The sequence below is a fragment of the Choloepus didactylus genome, chromosome X (assembly GCF_015220235.1).
Source record: "Choloepus didactylus isolate mChoDid1 chromosome X, mChoDid1.pri, whole genome shotgun sequence".
Lineage (NCBI taxonomy): Eukaryota > Metazoa > Chordata > Mammalia > Pilosa > Megalonychidae > Choloepus > Choloepus didactylus.
This window is the reverse complement of record NC_051334.1, coordinates 192,756,569-192,776,147: the sequence shown is the minus strand read 5'-3', so window position 1 is coordinate 192,776,147 and position 19,579 is coordinate 192,756,569. Positions and strand designations below refer to the sequence as shown.

At 38.1% G+C, this 19,579-nt stretch overlaps 1 protein-coding gene across 1 annotated transcript in view; it reads right to left on the bottom strand.

Moving 5' to 3' along the window:
- Nucleotides 1–6,643, bottom strand: part of LOC119522554 (phosphatidylinositol-binding clathrin assembly protein-like) — an 80,943-nt gene extending 74,300 nt beyond the window's left edge. The window contains exons 1-3 of the mRNA XM_037820965.1: nt 6,550–6,643; nt 4,519–4,661; nt 986–1,061 (exon numbers count right to left, since the gene is read on the bottom strand). Of these exons, the coding sequence (XP_037676893.1) occupies nt 986–1,061; nt 4,519–4,661; nt 6,550–6,643 (313 nt within the window). The remainder of the gene's footprint in view (nt 1–985; nt 1,062–4,518; nt 4,662–6,549) is intronic.
- Between the last annotated feature and the right edge of the window lie 12,936 nt (nt 6,644–19,579).

Genomic DNA, 19,579 nt, shown 5'->3' with positions numbered 1-19,579 from the left:
ATATACTTGACCTTTATCAGCCATCTTTCACATTTCTACAGAAACAACTGGCAATTCTTAGTATCCTCTTTAAACTCTCTATTCCATTGCTGCCATCTGCCTCCCACCTCCCCACCACTCAGCAAATGACCTTGCCTCCTATTTCCTAGAGAAAATGGAGAAAAGCCATGGTAGAAACTCAACCCCTTACTACTCAACCTCCAAATGTGCCCTGATTCATTAGTTCAATTTTTTTTATTCATTAGGTCATTCAACAAATAATTATTGAGCATTGTCCTATGTACTGGAGGTTCAGCAGTGAACAAAACAGACAAAAATCCCTGCCCTCATGGATCTTATGTTTCAATATGGATTGAAAGATAATCAAGAAAAAAAGAGAAAAATGCAGAGAAGTTAAAAGTGGAAAGAATAAAAGTCGGGCAGAGAAGGGGATAGGATACGCTGCCACTTTCGGTAGTCTGGACAAGGAAGTCTTGTTGAGTAAAGACCTGGAGGTGAAGTGGGGACCCAGGGGATGACTGGGGAAGAGCATTCCAGGAAGATGGGCAGTAAGTGCTAAGGCCCTTAGGCAGGGACATGCCCGGCAGATTTGAGGAACAGGAAGGAGTCCAGAGTACGAGAGCAAAGTGAGCACATCCTGGGGCTAGTTAGATGCCTCTCTTCCTCTGTGCTCCCAAAGCACCAACTGCTTACCTTATCCTGGCTATTATCACGCCATATGTCAATTGTCTGCTTCTTTATCTGTATCCTCAACCAGACACAGACCTGTCTCATTAACTGTTCCATCTCTAGCATACAGCCCATTCTGTTATTCTTAGTGAGCACTCAGATGTTATATGAATGAATTTAGGTATCATTTACCTTCATAAAATGTACAACGTGTCACACCCTTCACAATTTAGAACCAATTTTTAAACCAGGAATGTTTTTCAAAACTTTCCCCTCCTTACCACATAGAAATATTTCCATCAAAGAATCATCTTACCTTCTATGACACTTTTATCCAGGAAGTTGTGTAAAGTGAACAGAGAGTTTCTAGATGCTAGATGTTGGATAAAATGCTGTCAAATAAATGTGCCAATTTCTAAAATTAGTTTCTGTACACAAATAGACTTCATTAATGGTTTTGTCATTACAGAATGCCTATTTAACATAATTCTATCACATGGCCTCTATCTACTGCAGGAGCATTTATTAAGTTGAGCACCACCACCATATCCAGGGATTGGTGGTACTGTCAATTCTCCTCTATTTATATACCCCCCAAATAAACAAGAGGACAAAGGTTAAAGCTCATGTGAATACACACTCTTCCCCCCGCCCCCGCAGACTTTCTATTTAGTCATTCCCCCACCCCCACTTTTTTATTTTAAACAATTAAAATTATGGAAAAATGCAAAAAATAATATCACATATCTGTGCACCCCATATCCAGAAAAGACAACTGTTAAATTTTTTATATATTTGCTTCAAGTCTATATTAAAATAAGAGGAATAAAGCATAACAGATAGTGCCATTTTCCCCATCCTCAAGTTCCATTTCCTTCTTTTTCTACCCAGGAGTAACAGGTTTCATAATTTTAATGTATCTTTCCTGTCCATTTTATTTATAATTGCACATATATTTGTTACATGGGAAATTAATAAGTGCATAATTGAAAAAAATTACATAAATGGTATTGCACACTAAATGTCATTTTGCAGCTTGCTTCCTTTATTAGCATTGCTTTTGAGATCTAGATGCGTGGAGAGAACAAACTGCAGCAACTATTAACTGATGTCATCCAGGCCGTCCCAACTCTTGATGCTGTCAGACATTTGAAATTTCACAAATGTGAGCATGTTCTCAGATGGTTATCAGCCATTGTGGTTTCTTTTTCTGTGAATTCTGTTCACTTTTTTGGTCATCAACACATTGTATTATCTTTTTCTTACAGATTATGTATTTTGAATATTAACCTTTTGTCTGTGATATATGTGTTACAAATATTTTCTTCCAACTTTATGGTGTCTTCCCTACCTGAACATCAAAAGGATATTCTTCTACATTTTCTTTAAATGATTTAAAAATTTAGTTTTTCATATTTAGATATTTCATCCATGTGGAATTTATTTTTGTAAAAGGGATAAGAATTTAATTCTGTTTTTTCCACAGGGATACAATTTGTGCCAACACACTTTATTTAATTTTTAAAACAAACAACTTTATTATTTGATTACAATCAATGTAGAAAAATGTGAAGACACAGAAAAATATAAAGAAAATAAAAATTATCCAGTATGCCTCCCCCAAATCCAGTAACAAAAGATTATATATATTTCTTTCCAATCCTTTTGTATGGTTACATAGAAATGTAAAGCAAACTTGGTACTGTAAAATGCTTGCATATCATTTTTCCACTTCAGATTACAAAGCAACCATTTCTTTAAGACATTAAATATTTTCTGAAAATATGATCTTCAGCTGGCTGCTTCAAAATCTATTATAGCTAGATCATAATTTACTCCAATTGCTGGCTATTCAGATTGTTTTGAATTTCTGCTATTATAACTAACAGTATATTGAACATCCTTCTTACCAATTCTCTGTATACATCTCTGATAGCTTTTTAAAGATAAATTCCTAGGAGTCAACAGCTCAGAAGCATAAATATTTGTTAGCCCCTTGATATGTTCTACCAAACTTCCCTGCAGAAAGACTGTCCCAATTTACAGTCACACCAATAGCCAAAGAGTCACATTTCTTCTTATTATTCCTTGGCAATATGGGAAACTGGATGTTACCCCTCCCCATTTCATTGCTGCAAATTTGTGGGTGTACAGCAGAAATGGGGGATGATCTAGTGCCTGTCTGTTCTCTAAGTTGTAAGATTTCCCCACCTGTTTCCTGGTCATTTGCTTTTTTTCCTGGTTTTAGAAGCAGCCCAAATCCTGTAGGAGGAGTTGCTAACACATGCAGTTTCTTATCTTTCTTATCACATGTTCTTCTTAAGAGGGCAAGGGTCAGGGCAAGAAAGCTACATGGATTTTCCATGTTCTTTCAAGTTAAGCAGGAATTCCTGAAGAGACTAGAATTTACAAAGTCTACTTTTTTCCTGGGCAGCCATGCTATTTTAATGTCTTGGTAATAAAACAGAAAATTGCACCACATTCTTCAGGGTATGGAGGGCTTCTGACCACAACATGGACCCTATCTGAGGTATGATAGGAGGAGTAAACTTTTGGCTTTATTTGCATTTTCTTTCAGGGTCTTTAAGACCCTATCCACTGAAACAGTTTGAGGCTGTGAGAATGTCTGAATCAAGGCATCATCTAGGCAATGCTTTCTTCCCAAAGACCGGCTGCTGGCGATCCGTGGCTCCTCTGCCACATAGCAAGGCACCTGGCGGCATCTGCTGGTCTCTTCACTCTCTTCCAAATTTCCTAGCTTTCAGCTTCTTGCTTCCATGGCTTTCCCTCTCCACACTTTATTTTAAATTCTATTCTTTACCTATATTTTAATTCCACCAAACTCCCAGATAAGAACTGTTTTGTTGCTGAGCTTTCTATTATGTTCCATCCATGTTTATGTTCTATTTTACAAATATCATACATGTAATTACTGTTGCTTTAGAATAAGTTTCAAACTCTAGCCAATTTTTAAGCCCTGATTTTTAATGGAAAGCTTACTGAATCAAAATATTTGTGAATTTAAAATAGAAAAGAGTAAGAAATTTAATGTTATATAGCATTTCACTTGTTCTGTAAAATATGAAAAGTGTGTATATGTGGAGAAGGGAAACAGGCAATGTTGCTATATACTTGGGTGTCCAGTTTCCCCTGGCAAAGTAAAGCAGTTATGCTGTAATACATTTTTAAATTCCGTTTTGTTGAGATATAGTCACATACTCTACAATCATCCACAGTGTAAAATCAATTATTCACAGTACCATCATATAGCTGTGCATTCATCACCACAATCCATTTTTGAACATTTTCCTAACTCCAAAAAAGTAATAAAAGTAAAAAGAACACTTAAAACATTCCTTCCATCCCCCATTCCACCCTATTTTTCAATTAGTTTTCATCCACATTTTTCTACTCATCTGTCCATACAGTGGATAAAGGGAGTGTGAGCCATGAGGTTTTCACAATCACACAGTCACATCATGTAAGCTACATAATTATGCAATCGTCTTCAAGAATCAAGGCTTGCAGTAATACATTTTTGAGGGGTTTTTTGTTGTTGTTCTACATCATCCAAAGAATTAAGAGAATTATCCACTCTACTATCCAGTGGCTATTTTATCAGGGCTAACATGGTATACCTCAAAGAATACTTATTGTAAAGATGTATTCATTAATGAAAGCAAGAAAAAATGTTTTCTAATATATACCACTACTTACACTACCCCCCATTTGTCACTAATGAAAGTAAAAGGTAGTTAAGCCCTTGACAAATCAAGAAAACTTTGCAATTGAATCCTTTTGTACTACAAGGAAGGAAATGACTACCATTTGAATATATGCCATGCTTACCTCATTTCCATGCACCATGAGGTGATGCACAGTAACCAGGGCTTTGAACACCACTATCCAGCTGCTGCTCCCAGTTTGCTTAGAAAGAACATCAGCCAAATGCTCAATGCTCATATTTGTTTCATTTATGTACTGTATTAGATCTAAATTAGACACAGTGAGGAACATTAAAACACAGACTGAGAAATAATATCCAAAACCAACATTGGCAATTTTAACTTAAATACAAATACAATCCAATCTCAGAGAAATGACAAAGAATATTCCAAAATGTTTTCTTCATTACACTTATTACAATTTTTAATGATACGTGTTGCATGAATGAATATTTGTTTAATTTCTGTCTACCCTATTATTCTGCATACTTGATGAGAGCAAGGACTATGTCCATTTGGGTCACCAATATCTCCCCAAGACCCAGCACAGCAGCTGGCACATAGCAGATTCCTGTAAACACCTGTTAAATGAATGAATAAAACTCAAGAAGGTGAGTAATATGCCCAAGGTCATAATGGCAGTTTTGCATGTTAAGCAGGGCTGTGTTTTGAAACTAAATTTGCTTGACTCTGGAGCCCAAGCTATTCACCGTTATGTCATACTGCCTCTTTTGAGAAAAGGGGCATATTGTGAAAGTTCAGTCAAGAGCTTTCCCTGAAGTGTCACCCCTCTCTGACCTTTCCCTGTCTGCATCTTTTAACCCTTTATTGCCTCCTCTTCTTGAAGCCACTATCCTCAATGCCTCATGCTTGGTTTATTGCAACAGGTTCCTAATTTTGTGCCTCAGGGTTACAAATGTTCAACTGACTTGATACATCCCCTTAACAGATAACTTTAATAATTTCATTTTCCCATTCAATAATATACGATTGCCTACTTTTATCAGTTCAAAACTCTTGTTGTTTCAAAACTGTCTATAAACTATCCTTACAAAACCGCTTCATCTCTAGCACTTAATCCACATCTTCAAATGCATGGCTCCAGGATACGTACTGAGGAGAATGCTTAACAAATATGCTAATGTATGAGAGCAACAGACTGACCCTAACTGCAGACCTTGATTCACTTACCCAACAAGTATATACAGAGCGAATGCCTAATGTATGCCAGTTGCTGGGTCATGTTTAAGGTTATGAAAAGTGAGTGTCTCATCCATTTTTATTTCTCTGTCTGCTTCATTACCCTTTCTGTAAGCAGTTTTCTCTTCAGGTTCTTGGCTTCTGTTTCCCCATGATTCAAGCTTGTAGGAACCTTCGGGCTATCATGGTGCTGACTCAAGTGCCCCCCTTCCCCCCTTCGGTTGCAGTCATCTTTCACATCGCTAACTGCTGTTTATCCTTTAGGACTTCAGAAGCCAATTTTGGCACATACTACCCAGCTATCCAGGACTGGAAAACACATATTGCCCCAGAATCTAGTATAGTGCCTTCCCGGAATAATGCTTAGCCACGTTTTTCCCTTCATATATAAAGGAAATTAATATTGTTTTTTCAATTTAGTAATTTGTTAGTTGTTATAACACATTCACATTATCAGGAGGATAGAAGATAAAATTTCAGAAGTCAAATACCAATTAAGTCAATAAATAGTTTAAGCAAAATACCAAGGTAGAGAGGTGATGAAAAGAATGTCAGCTAGGAAGGTGTCAATGCGTACTGCGAATCGCACATATTAGTGTTTGATTATTAAGTCCCTGTTCACGGTGCATTCAAACAATGGGGGCAGGGCCAACTTGATAGCGTGTTCTGTCTCAGACCAACAGATCACTTCAAGAATGAGAATTTTTCCTAGAAACACATACGGGGGCACTAAAATGTTGCCGTGGACACTCGAACGCCTGCTCATAGAACTGAGATCTGTGGCAAGATGTACTCAATAGACTTTTCTCCCTGTATTTCAGGGAACCCACTGAATTTCATGACTTATACGGGGGCTGGGTGGAGCTGGAGGACGAGACCCTTCTGCGAAGCCTGGGCGGTCACTGCACCACCCCTTCTGTCCTAAGGAAGCCTGAAGGCCACCCATCGGAATAACTTCTAATATCAGTGTGCTCAGTATAAAAGGCCAGCGGTTCAGCTACAGGCACGAACTTCACAAGACGCGAGAGCTCGATGTCCCCCTCCCGCATGGCGGGAAGGGGAGGCAGAGGGGACGGGGATGGCGAAGGCGACAGGGTGCGCAATTAAAGGTTCTCCGCTCAGTTAGACCACTTAGCACCGAAACTGCCAGCGTCTGGACTCCGACTCACCAGCCAGGTGTTTCGGCTCCGGCTCCCTGGGCTCGTTGGTGGTCGCCGCGAGCGCAGCCTTGGACGCCGACGACCCCATGCGCGCGCGTCGAGGATCACTAGCCTCAAGGGCATCGGGGCCGGCGTCTGCGCTCTTCTCCCGTCGAGAAGACTTCGCAGGGGCCGGGCACCTGGCGATGGATGCCAAAGGGACGGACGCCAAGGTGACAGAAGAAAGGCCTGGCCTTGCGTAGGGACCTCGCCAGGCAACCTTTTCTTCGCGTGGGCTGACGCACACCGGCAGCCTATGAGGTGGGATTTGAACTCACAAAGTGAAGCGCGAGAGTTCTGCGAGAAGGCGGGAAAAGATGGCTGCGGACCCGAGGAGGGAAATGGGTTTAAGGGCTTGGATTCTGGGGGCAGGATGGGGCTGGGGGTGCGGTGGGGTGGGGGTGGGGGTGCCTCTGCAGAGGAGCGAGGACAGGCCATGCGCTTACTAGACACTCAGTGACAACCATTAAGTGGAGATGACCAGTGAGGGGAACGTCTTGGAGCTCCAAGCGGGAGAGCTGCAGATCTGCAGGTTTTGGAAAGTTAAGCGGTACACGAGAGCACTTTGAAAATGTTGGGTACGGTGTTATTAGGGACGCTTTGGTCACAGTTAAGGAGGTTGAAGCCTGATTGAACTCATCTCCTCCTACCTTCATCCAGCATTAGATCCACACGTTCATAAAGTTGTTTATAGCATTGCTTTCTTATCCTTTTAATTATCTGTAGAATCTGTAGTGATGTTACCTCTCTCACTCCTGATACTGACAATGTGTGTCTTTTTGTTTTTTCTTACATCTGGCTAGAGAGTTACCAAATTTTATTAATCTCTGAGAACTAGCTTTTGGTTTAATGGATTTATTTTTATTTTTCTGTTCTCTATTTCATTGATTTGTGCTGCCATTTTTATCATTTCCTTCCTTCTACTTGCTTTAGGTATATTTGGCTCTTTATTTTCTGATTTCTTAAGGTGAAAGATTAGATTATTGATTTGAAAGCTTTCTTTTCTAATGTAGGCATTTAGCACTAAATGCTGCTTTAGTAGCATCCCATAAATTCTGATTTGTTGTGTTTTCATTTTCATTCATTTCAGAATGCTTTCTGATTTCTGTTTGGGTTTCTTCCATGACATATATTTTACTTAATTTCCAATTAAGTGTAGTTTGGAGTATTGGGGGATTTTCCAGGTATATTTCTGATGTTGGTTTCCACTTTAATTTTGTTATTGTCAGAGATATATTGTTTATGATTTCAGTCTGTTAAAATTTGCAGAGATTTGCTTTATGTCCCAGAATATCTTTATCTAGTTAAGTGTTCTGTGCTCACTGAAAAGATATGCATGCTGCTGTTGTTGGGTACAGTGCCCCAATCAATTATATATTACACTTCTTGATATCATATTACAGGTCCCTGAGACTCTCTTTACTTTTTAGATCCTTTTTTCTCTATGCTTTACTTTGGAGTATTTCTTTTCCTGCATCTTAATGTTTGCTGGTCTTTTCTTCTGAAGAGTCTAATCTGCTGTCAATACCCTCCAGCACATGTTGCATTTCCAATTTGTATTTTTCATCTCTAAAGGTTCCCTTTGGTCAGTTTTTATATCTTTCATTTTGTCCTCACATTCTTTAAACCCTTGAAAATATTCATTTAGTCATAAATTATTTTAAATGCTTGCCTGCTACTTCCATTTTCTTTGGCATTTCTAGGTATGTTTCTATTCACTTATTTTTCTTTATGTATGGGTCACAATTCTCTACTGCTTCCTATGTCTATTAATTCTGATTGGATGCCAGATATTGTTAATTTCACCTTCCTGAGTACTGTATTTTGTTTTTCTTTTTTAAAATGTTGGCATTTCTTTTGACAAACACATACAATACTTTCACATAACTTTTATCCTTTCATGGCTTTGTTGATATATAACTTACCTATCATAAAATTCACCCATTTAGTGTACACCTCAATGGTTTTTACTATATTCACAGAGTTCTTCAATGATCATCCAGATCAGTTTACAATGTTTACACCATCTTAATCAGAAATCCTGTACTCATTAGCAGTCCCTTGCCATTTTCCCGTAAACCTTCCAGCCCTAGATAACTACTAATTTACTTTTTGTCTCTGTGTGTTTGCCTATGTGGACATCTCATACAAATGGAATCATATGGTATGTGGCATCTGTGTCTGGCTTCGTTCACTTAGCATAATGTTTTCAAAGTACATCCATGTTGTAGCATGTATCCATAATACATTTTTTCTTATGGTGGAGTAATACTCCAGTGTATGACTATATCACATTTTGTTTATCCATTCATCTTTTGATGGACATTTGGGTTGTTTCCAACTTTTGGCTATTGTGAATAATGCTGTTAATGAGCATTTTTTTTTTTTTACTTTTTATTTTGAAAAAATTAAAATTTACAGTAACAGTTGCCAAAATAATACAAACCCCATACACAGAACTCCAGCATACCCCAAACCCCCTCCACTCATACCCCGATCTACCAAATTTAAAATTTTGTCACTTTACCATTTCTTTCTTTCCCTCCCTCCCTATCTATCATCCATCATCTATTGCTCTGTCTTCTGAACATAAGAGAGCAAGTTGCACACATCCTTGAACAAATAATATAATTCACATATACATTTCCTATGAACAAGAATATTCATTTATGTAATCACATTAAGTGTAGTTAAGAGATTCAGGAAATTTAACATTGATATACAGCTTACATTCTATATTTCATTTTTTTCTTATGTCCCAATTGTGTCCTTTTGAGCCTTTTCTCCTCTAAGCTCTCATCCAGGATCATCTATGGCATTTAATTGTCATTATCTATTTAGACTATCTTTTTTTTTTCAATTGTGGAAACATATCTACAGCATACATCTTCCCATTCCAACCCCTCCCAAGCATTCCATTTAGTGAGATTAATCACATTCACAGTGTTGCAATGCCATCACCTTCCCACCATCCATTACTAGAAATTTCCCTTCACCCCAAACAAACCCTACACTCATTTCTTATTAACTCCCCATTGCCCCTTCCCCCACTTCTCATAACCCATACTCTACTTTTCATCTCTATGATCATATTCTCTGATACTTTCTTTGTGGTTACCGTGGGGCTTAAATTTAACATCCTAAATCTATAACAATCTTGTTTTCTTTGATACCAACTTAACTTCAATAGGACACATGAACTGTGTTCCTATACTCCTCCATTCCCCCACCTTTATGTAGTTCTTGTCAAAAATTACATATTTTACATTGAGTCCAAAACCACTGATTTATCCTTACACTTTATGTATTTTAGATCCTGTAGGAAGTAAATAGTGGAGTTACAAATCAAAAACACAGTAGTATTGGTATTTATATTTACCATGTGATCTTTACTGGAAATCTTTATTTCTTCATGTAGTTTCAGTCAATTGTTTAGTGTCCCTTCCTTTCAGCCTGCTCAATTCCCTTTAGCATTTCTTATACGACTGATCTACTGGTGATGAAATCCCTCAGCTTTTGATTATCCGGGAATGTTTTCATCTCCCCTCATTTTTAACCTCCAGGTGTTTGTGAATTTTCTATCTCTGATGGTTGTTGACTTCTAATTGTATTCCATTGTGGTCAGAGAATGTGCTTTGAATAATTTCAATTTTCTTGAATTTATTGAAGCTTGTTTTATGTCCCAACATATGGTCTATTCTGGAGAAAGTTCCATGATCACTAGAGAAGAATGTGTATCCTGGTGATTTGGGATGCAATGATCTATATATGTCTGTTAAATCCAATTTTTATCAGATTGTTTAGATTATCAGTTTCCTTATTGGCCTTCTATCTGGTTGATCTATCTATAGGAGAGAGTGATGTGTTGAAGTCTCCCACAATTATTGTGGAAACATCCATTGCTTCCTTTAGTTTTGCCAGTGTTTCTCTCATGTATTTTGTGGCACCATGATTGAGTGCATAAACATTTATGATCGTTATTTCTCCTTGTTGAATTGCCCCTTTTATTAGTATGTAGTGGCCTTCTTTGACTCTCATAATATCCTTGCATTTAAAGTCTATTTTATCTGAGATTAATATTGCTACTCTTGCTTTCTTTTGGCTGTAGCTTGCGTGAAATATTTTTTCCATCCTTTCACTTTCAACTTCTTGTGTCCCTGTGTCTATGGTGAGTCTCTTGCATGCAACATATTGATGGTTCATATTTTTGATCCATTCTGCCAATCTATATCTTTTAATAGGGGACTTTAATCCATTTATATTCAGTGTTGTTACTGTGAAGGCATTTCTTGAATCAGCCATCCTATCCTTTGGTTTCTGTTTGTCAGATATATTTTTTTCCCTCTCTCTCTTATTGTCCTTTAATGAACCAATATTGAATCTCTTTAGTACTGAACCTTTCTCATATCTCTCTCTCCTTTCTTTGCTTCTCTGTCAGTAGGGCTCCCTTTAGTATCTGAAGTAGGGCATGTCTTTTATTAGCAAAATCTCTCAGCATCTGTTTGTGAAAAATTTAAGCTCTCCCTCAAATTTGAAGGAGAGCTTTGCTGTCTAAAGTATTCTTGGTTGGAAATTTTTCTCTCTCAGAATTTTAAATATGTCATGCCACTGCCTTCTCGCCTTCATGGTGGCCGCTGAGTAGTCACTACTTAGTCTTATGCTGTTTCCTTCGTATGCGGTGAATTGCTTTTCTCTTGCTGCTTTCAGAACTTGCTCCTTCTCTTCAGTATTTGACAGTCTGATCAGAATATGTCTTGGAGTGGGTTTATTTGGATTTACTCTATTTGGTGTTTGCTGGGAATTTATGCTTTGTGTATTTATATTGTTTAGAAGGTTTGGGAAGTTTTCCCCAGCAATTTCTTTGAATACTCTTTCTAGACCTTTACCCTTCTCTTCCCCTTCTGGGACACTGATGAGTCTTATATTTGGACATTTTATTTTATCTATCATATCCCTGAGGTCCATTTTGATTTTTTTTAATTTTTTCCCCATTCTTTCTTTTATTCTTTCATTTTCCATTCCGTGGTCCTCGAGGACACTGAGTCATTGTTCAGCTTCCTCTAGTCTTGTACTATGAGTATCCAGAATCTTTTTAATTTGGTTGAGAGTTTCTTTTATTTCCATAAGATCATGTGATTTTTTATTTACTCTTGCAATTTCTTCTTTATGCTCTTCTAGGGTCTTCTTCATGTCCTTTATATCCTGTGCCATGCTCTCATTGTTTGTCTTTAGTTCTTTGATTAATTGCTCCAAGTACTGTGTCTCCTCTGATCTTCTGATTTGGGTGTTTGGGTTTGGGTTATCCATATCATCTGGTTTTTTCAAATGCTTTAAAATTTTCTGTTGTTTTTGGCCTCTTGGCATTTGCTTTACTTGATAGGGTTCTTTTAGGTTATGAAGGATTATTCAGACACCAATCTCTAATTTGTCAGATCTACAGCTTGGTGGCGTACACTTTAACTAACCAGCAGATGCCGTCCCCGAGTCACCTATTCCCCTCAAGTCAGTTCTCCCCAACTTTGTCTTTGTGGTGTGTGGGGATCTGATTCTTGTGGGGTCCAATTGGTGCACCAAGTTTGGGTGTGTTGTTGGTGCTGTCTGCCCTGAATGTGGGGCATGTGTCTGAGGGGTTAGGGAGGGAAGGCAGCTTTAATAATCAAACCTCCCAGGTGTTCCTGGAGATTTAAGGCTGTTGTAAGAGTCTAAACCTTCATTTCAGTCTCACCACAGATTGTCTCTGCCACTGACCCACAAGTCCTTGGTATTGGTGTACAGACCCTGGGATTTCTGAGTGGGTCCCTATTCCCAGCCATGGCCTCCCAGGGCCTCTGCCAAGGGAAGGCTGTGCTATGTCACAAGTGCATGCTGTCCCTCAAGGGAAGTTCTGGGCCACTGGGCCATGCAGGGGTGTTCCCAGCCTGCTGAAAGGATGGCTGAATGGGGTGTGTTAATTTCCCCCTTTTAGCACAGCTCCGCCTTCCCAGCTCTGGGACAATTAGCTGTGGGTGCACGAAAGGCTACTGTCTGTGCCTGATATTGTGGCATGTGTGTGTGTTGCTGGAAACACTTCCTGTCACACTGGGTTTTTTGTCACAGCTCTGGGCTGTGGTGCCAGCACCAGGCAGGAACGTTCCCAGCCCTCCGGGAAGATGGCTGCAAGGGGCGTGGTTTTTTCCCCTTTTAGCTAACCTCTGCCTTCCTTGCTCCGAGACAATTAGCAGCAGGTGTGTGAAAGGCTATCTTCCACGCCAGATATTGAGGCGTTTGCACAGCCTGTTCCTGCCATGCTTCACTGTGCAGTTCTCGCTGCCATATCTGCAGCTGCTTTTGGGTTTTTTTAAAAAAGAACTAGTCCGCCTCCAAATGCCAACCCATGGTTTCCCCACACCGCAGCATGGCTGCCGGATATTCAGCAAGCTTACTCACTCATTTCAGAATGCAGACTCCTGGTTTCACCAAGTGCATGGTCCCTGTGGATTAGCAGACCTTGTCCAGCTGGTGCATCGCTGGAATTGGTGTTCTGGGTCACTTTCTGGCTTTTATCTAGTATTTTTCATGGAGGGGTTTTTTTGCCCTGTCTCTCCTAGCCGCCATCTTAGGTTCTCCTGTTTTCAATTCTTTTGGGTATGTAAGAGTGGGATTGCTGGGTCATATGTTAATTTTATGTTTAACTTTTTGAGAAACTGTCAAAATGTTTTGCACAGGGACTGCATCATTTTACATTCCTACCATCAATGCATGAGGTTCTAAGTTCTCCACATCCTTGTCAACACTGGCAATTTTCCATTTATTTGATAATAGCCATTCTTGTGGAAGTGCAGTGATATCTCATCATGGTTTTGATTTGCATTTCCCTAATGACTAATGATGTTGAGCATCTTTCAATGTGCTTGCTGGTCATTTGTATATCATCTTTGGAGAAATGCATATTCAAGTCCTTTGCCCATTTAAGAATTTGGATGTCCTTTTTATTGTTGAGTTATAATTCTGTGAAAATTCTAGATACTATACGCTTATCAGATATATGATTTTCAAATATATTTTACATGTTGTGTGTTGTCTTTTCACTCTCTTGGTTATGTCCTTTGATGTACAAATATTTTTAATTTTGATGAAGTCCAATATCTAATTTTTCATTTGTTGCTTGTGATTTTGGTATCATATTTAAGAAAATATTGCCAAATTCAAGGTCATGTAGATTTACCCCTATGTTTTCTTCTGAAAGATTTATAGTTTTGGCTCTTACATTTAGGTCTTTAATCAATTTTGAGTTATTTTTTACATATGATGTAAGGTAATCTATGTTTTTTCTGAATGATATATAGTTTTGGCTCTTACATTTAAGTCTTTAATCAATTTTGAGTTATTTTTTACATAAGGTACAAGGTAATGGTTCAATGTCAATCTTTTGCATATGGATATCCAATTATCCCAGCACCATTTGTTGATGCAACTATTCTTTCACCATTGAATGGTCTTAGTAACTCTGTTGAAAATCAGTTGATCATAGGCATATATGTTTATTTCTGGATACTCAATTCTATTCCATTGATCTATATGTCTATGCTTGTGCAAGTACCACACTGTCCTGAATATTGTAGCTTTGTTTAAAACCAGGAAATATGAATCCTCCTACTTTGTTTTTCTCTTTCAAGATTGGTTTGCTATTCAGGACCCCTTACATTTCCATATAAATTTTAGAATCTGCATGCCAATTCCTGCAAAAAAATAGGAAGCTGGGTTTTGATAAGAATTAAATTGAATCTGTAGATCAATTTGAGGAATATTGCCATCTTAACAATTTGTCATCCAATCCATGAACCTGGAATATATTTCCATTAATTTAGGTTGTATTTAAATTCTTTCATCAATGTTTTGTAGTTTTCAGTGTACAAATCTTATATTCCTTTGGCTAAAGTTATTCCTAAGTATTTTTTGAGGTTATTATAAATCAATTTGTTCTTAATTTAAATTTTGTTTGGCTCATTGCTAGTGTATAAAAATACAACTTATTTTTGTATGTTGATCTTATATCCTGCAATTTTGCTGAGCTAGTTTATTAGCTTTAATAATTTTTTGTGGGTGTATGTGTGTGTGTAGAATTTTTCAGGGTTTTTAACATATAAGACCACGTCATTTACAAACAGAAATACTTTCACATTTTCCTTTCCAATATGGGTGCCTTTATTTCTTTTCCTTCCTTAACTGGCCTGGCAGAACGTCCAGTACAATGTTGAATAGAAGTGGTGAGAGTGGAAATCCTTGTCTTAGTCTTAATCTTAGGAAAAAAATATCAGACTTTCACCTTTAAAGATGATGTTTAAGTTCAGAGGATTGTGGGAAGATGGCAGAGTAGGAAGCTCCAGGAATTAGTCCCTCCACCAGAACAACTGTTAAACAGGCAGGAACTGTCTGAATCAACTATTTCAGAACTCCAGAGTCCAGTAGAACACTGTACAGCATTCAGGGAACTCTACTACACAAACAGGGAACCCTAGGTTAAACCATGGGCGTTAACAGTCCAATTATTAAAATATGCTTTCTTCAGTTTTAACAAGTATTCCTCACCAATGCAAGGTATTGTTGTTGGTGTTTTGTGTGGGAAGCCTGTATTTTTGTGCATGATTGTTCTGTAAAACCACAACTTCTCTAATAAAAAAATTTAGGAAAAATAGAATCAAGAAAACCAAAAGGTGGTTCACTGAACTAATCAATAAAATTGATAAATTTTAGCTAGACTGACAAAAAATAAAAGATAGGACACAAATGACTAAAATCATAAATGAAAATGAGGACATTAATACTGACCCCATTGAAATAAAAAGAAGTATGAGAACACTATTAACAGCTTTACACCAACAAAATACATAACCTAGATGAAATGGACAAATTCCTCAAGAAGAAATCAAAGATCTCAATGAACTCATTACTAGTGAATAGATTGAATCAGTAATCAAAAAGTTCCCAGCAAAGAAAAGTCCAAGACCAGAAGGCTTCCCAGGGGGAATTTTACTGTTCATTCTAAGAAGACTTAAAACCAATATCCCTTATAATAGATACAAAAACACTCAACAAAATACTAGTACACAGAATTAAAAGAATTATACACCATGATCAAGTGGAATTTATCCCGGTTATCCAAGATGGTTCAACATAAGAAAATTAATTATTGTAATGCACCACATTGACAGAACGAAGAAATCTACATGTTCCTCTCAATTGACACAGAAAAGGCATTTGGCAAAATCTAACATCCCTTCTTGATGAAAACACTTAGAAAATTAGAAATAAAAGGAAAACTTCCTCAACATGATAAAAAGCATATATGAAAAACCCACAGCTAACATCATACTTAATGGTGAAATACAGAAAGCTTTCTCTGTAAGACCGGGAACAATACAAGGATCCCCACTGTCACCACTTTTATTCAACCCTGCACCAGAAGTTCTAGCCAGAGCAATTTGGCAAGAAAAAAGAAATAAACAGCATGTGAAAGGTAAAGGAAGAAGTAAAACTTTCCCTGTTTGCAGATGACATAATCATATATACAGAAAATCCTGAAAAATCCACAACAGTGCTCCCAGAGTCAGTAAATGGCAGGGTACAACAGCAACACCCCCAAATCAGTAGCATTTCTATACACCAGAAATGAACAATTGGAAGAAGAAATCAAGGAAAAAATTCCATTTACAAGAGCAACTAAAAGAACAAAATATCTAGGAATAAATGCAACCAGGGGAGTAAAGGACTTGTACACAGAAAACTACAAAACATTGCTAAAAGAAATCAAAGAAGCTGTAAACAATTGGAAGGACATTCCATGTTCATGGATTGAAAGACCAAATATTGTTAAGATGTTAATGCTACACAAAGCAATTTACAGATTCAATGCAAACCCAATCAAAGTTCCAAGAACATTCTTTGCAGAAATTGAAAAGCCAGTCATAAAATTTATATGGAAGATGCTTAAGTCATCTCCAGAGAACTTCTTTTGCTGCTCAGATGTGGCCTCTCTCTCTAAGCCAACTCAGCAGGTGAACTCACTGCCCTCCCCCCTACATGGGACATGACTCCCAAGGATGAGCCTGGACTCAGCATCATGGGATTGAGAAAGCCTTCTTGGACCAAAAGCGGGAAGAGAAATGAAACAAAATAAAGTGTCAGTGGCTGAGAGATTTCAAATGGAGTTGAGAGGTCATTCTGGAGGGCATTCTTATGTGCTATACAGACATCGCTTTTTAGTTTTTTAGTGTATTAGAATAGCTAGAAGGAAATACCAATCCCATAGCCTTGATTTTTGAAGATGATTGTTTAACTATATAACATATGATGTGACCTTGTGATTGTGAAAACCTTGTGGCTCACACTCCCTTTATCGAGTGTATGGACAGATGAGTAGAAAAACAGGGACAAAAAGTAAATGAATAGTAGGGGGGGCTGAGGGGTATGGGATGTTTTGGGTTTTCTTTTTACTTTTATTCTTAGTGGGTTTTTTTTGAGTAATGAAAATGTTCAAAAATAGATTGGGGTGATGAATGCACAACTATATGATGGTGCTGTGAACAGTTGATTGTACACCATGGATGACTGTATGGTATGTGAATGTATCTCAATAAAACTGAATTTAAAAATTTATATGGAAGGGTAAGGTGCTCTGAATAGCCAAAGTCATCTTGGAAAAGAAGTTGAGAAATTCAAAATTCCCCGTATTAAAACTTATTACAAGCCACAGTAATCACAGTAGCATTGTACAGGCACAAGAACAGACAATAGACCAATGCAATCGACTTGAAAGCTCAGAAATCAACCCTTGTATGTATAACCAACTGATTTTTGACAAGGGGTCAAAATCACTCAATTGGGAAAGAGTATCTCTTCAATAAATGGCACTGGGTTAAAGTCTACTTTGTCCAGTATTAGTATATTTACTCCAGCTCTTTTTTGGTTACTATTTGCATGGATTGTCTTTTATAAAGGGGATTTATTAGGTTACAAATTTACAGTTCTAAGGCCATAAAAGTGTCCAAATTAAGGCATCAACAAGAAGATACCTTTACTGAAGAACAGCCGATGGTGTCAGGAAAACCTGTTAGCTGGGAAGGCATGTTGCTGGCATTTGCTCCAGGGTTCTGGTTTCAAAATGGCTTTTTCCAAAATGTCCCTGGGCTTGTCTCTCTTAGCTTCTCTGGGCTAGCATCTCCTAAGCAGTCAGACTTTTTTTCTTAGACATTTTTTCTCTCCCAAAGTCTCTCAGCTGCAGCACTGAGCTCCTTCTGTCTGTGAGCTCTTATAGGACTCCAGTGATTTAATTAAGACCCACACTGAATGGGCAGGGTAACACCTCCATCGAAATAATCTAATCAAAGCTATTACCTAGAGTTGGGTGAGTCACATCTCCATGGAAATGCTCAGTCAAAAGTTTCCATTCACCAAGATTGGGTTAAAAGATCATGGCTCTTTTTGGGGGACATAATATATCCAAACCAGCACACCATTCTTTCACTTTCAACCTACTGGTGTCTTTGGGGCTAAGGTGAGTCTCTTGTAACCAATATATACTTGGATCATGCTGTATACCCATTATGACAATCTGTCTTTTGATAGGGGAGTTTAATCCATTAAAACTCACTGTTATTACTGTAAAGGCAGTACTTACTTCAGCTGCTTTGTCTTCTGGTTTTTTTTTTTTTTTTTTTTTAATCATCATTTTATTGAGATATATTCACATACCACGCAGTCATACAAAACAAATTGTACTTTCGATTGTTTACAGTACCATTACATAGTTGTACATTCATCACCTAAATCAATCCCTGACACCTTCATTAGCACACACACAAAAACAACAAGAACAACAATTAGAGTGAAAAAGAGCAACCGAAGCAAAAAAGAACACTGGGTACCCTTGTCTGCCTGTTTCCTTCCCCTACTTTTCTACACATCCATCCATAAACTAGACAAAGTGGAGTTTGGTCCTTATGGCATTCCCAATCCCATTGTCACCCCTCATAAGCTACATTTTTATACAACTGTCTTCGAGATTCATGGGTTCTGGGTTGTAGTTTAATAGTTTCAGGTATCCACCACCAGCTACCCCAATTCTTTAGAACCTAAAAAAGGTTGTCTAAAGTGTGCGTAAGAGTGCCCACCAGAGAGATCTCTCGGCTCGTTTTGGAATCTCTCAGCCGCTGAAGCTTATTTCATTTCCTTTCGCATCCCCCTTTTGGTCAAGAAGATGTTCTCCATCCCACGATGCCGGGTCTACATTCCTCTCCGGGAGTCATATTCCATGTTGCCAGGGAGATTCACTCCCCTGGGTGTCTGATCTCACGTAGGGGGGAGGGCAGTGATTTCACCTTTCAAGTTGGCTTAGCCAGAGAAAGAGGGCCACATCTGAGCAACAAAGAGGCATTCAGGAGGAGACTCTTAGGCACAAATATAGGGAGGCCTAGCCTCTCCTTTGCAGCAACCGTCTTCCCAAGGGTAAAACTTATGGTAGAGGGCTCAACCCATCAAACCACCAGTCCCCTATGTCTGTGGTCATGTTAGCAACCATGGAGGTGGGGTAGGCGAATACCCCTGCATTCTCCACAGGCTCCTCAAGGGGGCACTACATCTTTTTTTTTTTTTTCCTTGTTTGTCTTTTGTCTTTTTTTTTTTTTTTAACTTTCCCTTCTTTTTTAAATCAACTGTATGAAAAAAAAAGTTAAAAAGAAAACAAACATACAATAAAAGAACATTTCAAAGAGACCATAACAAGGGAGTAAGAAAAAGACAACTAACCTG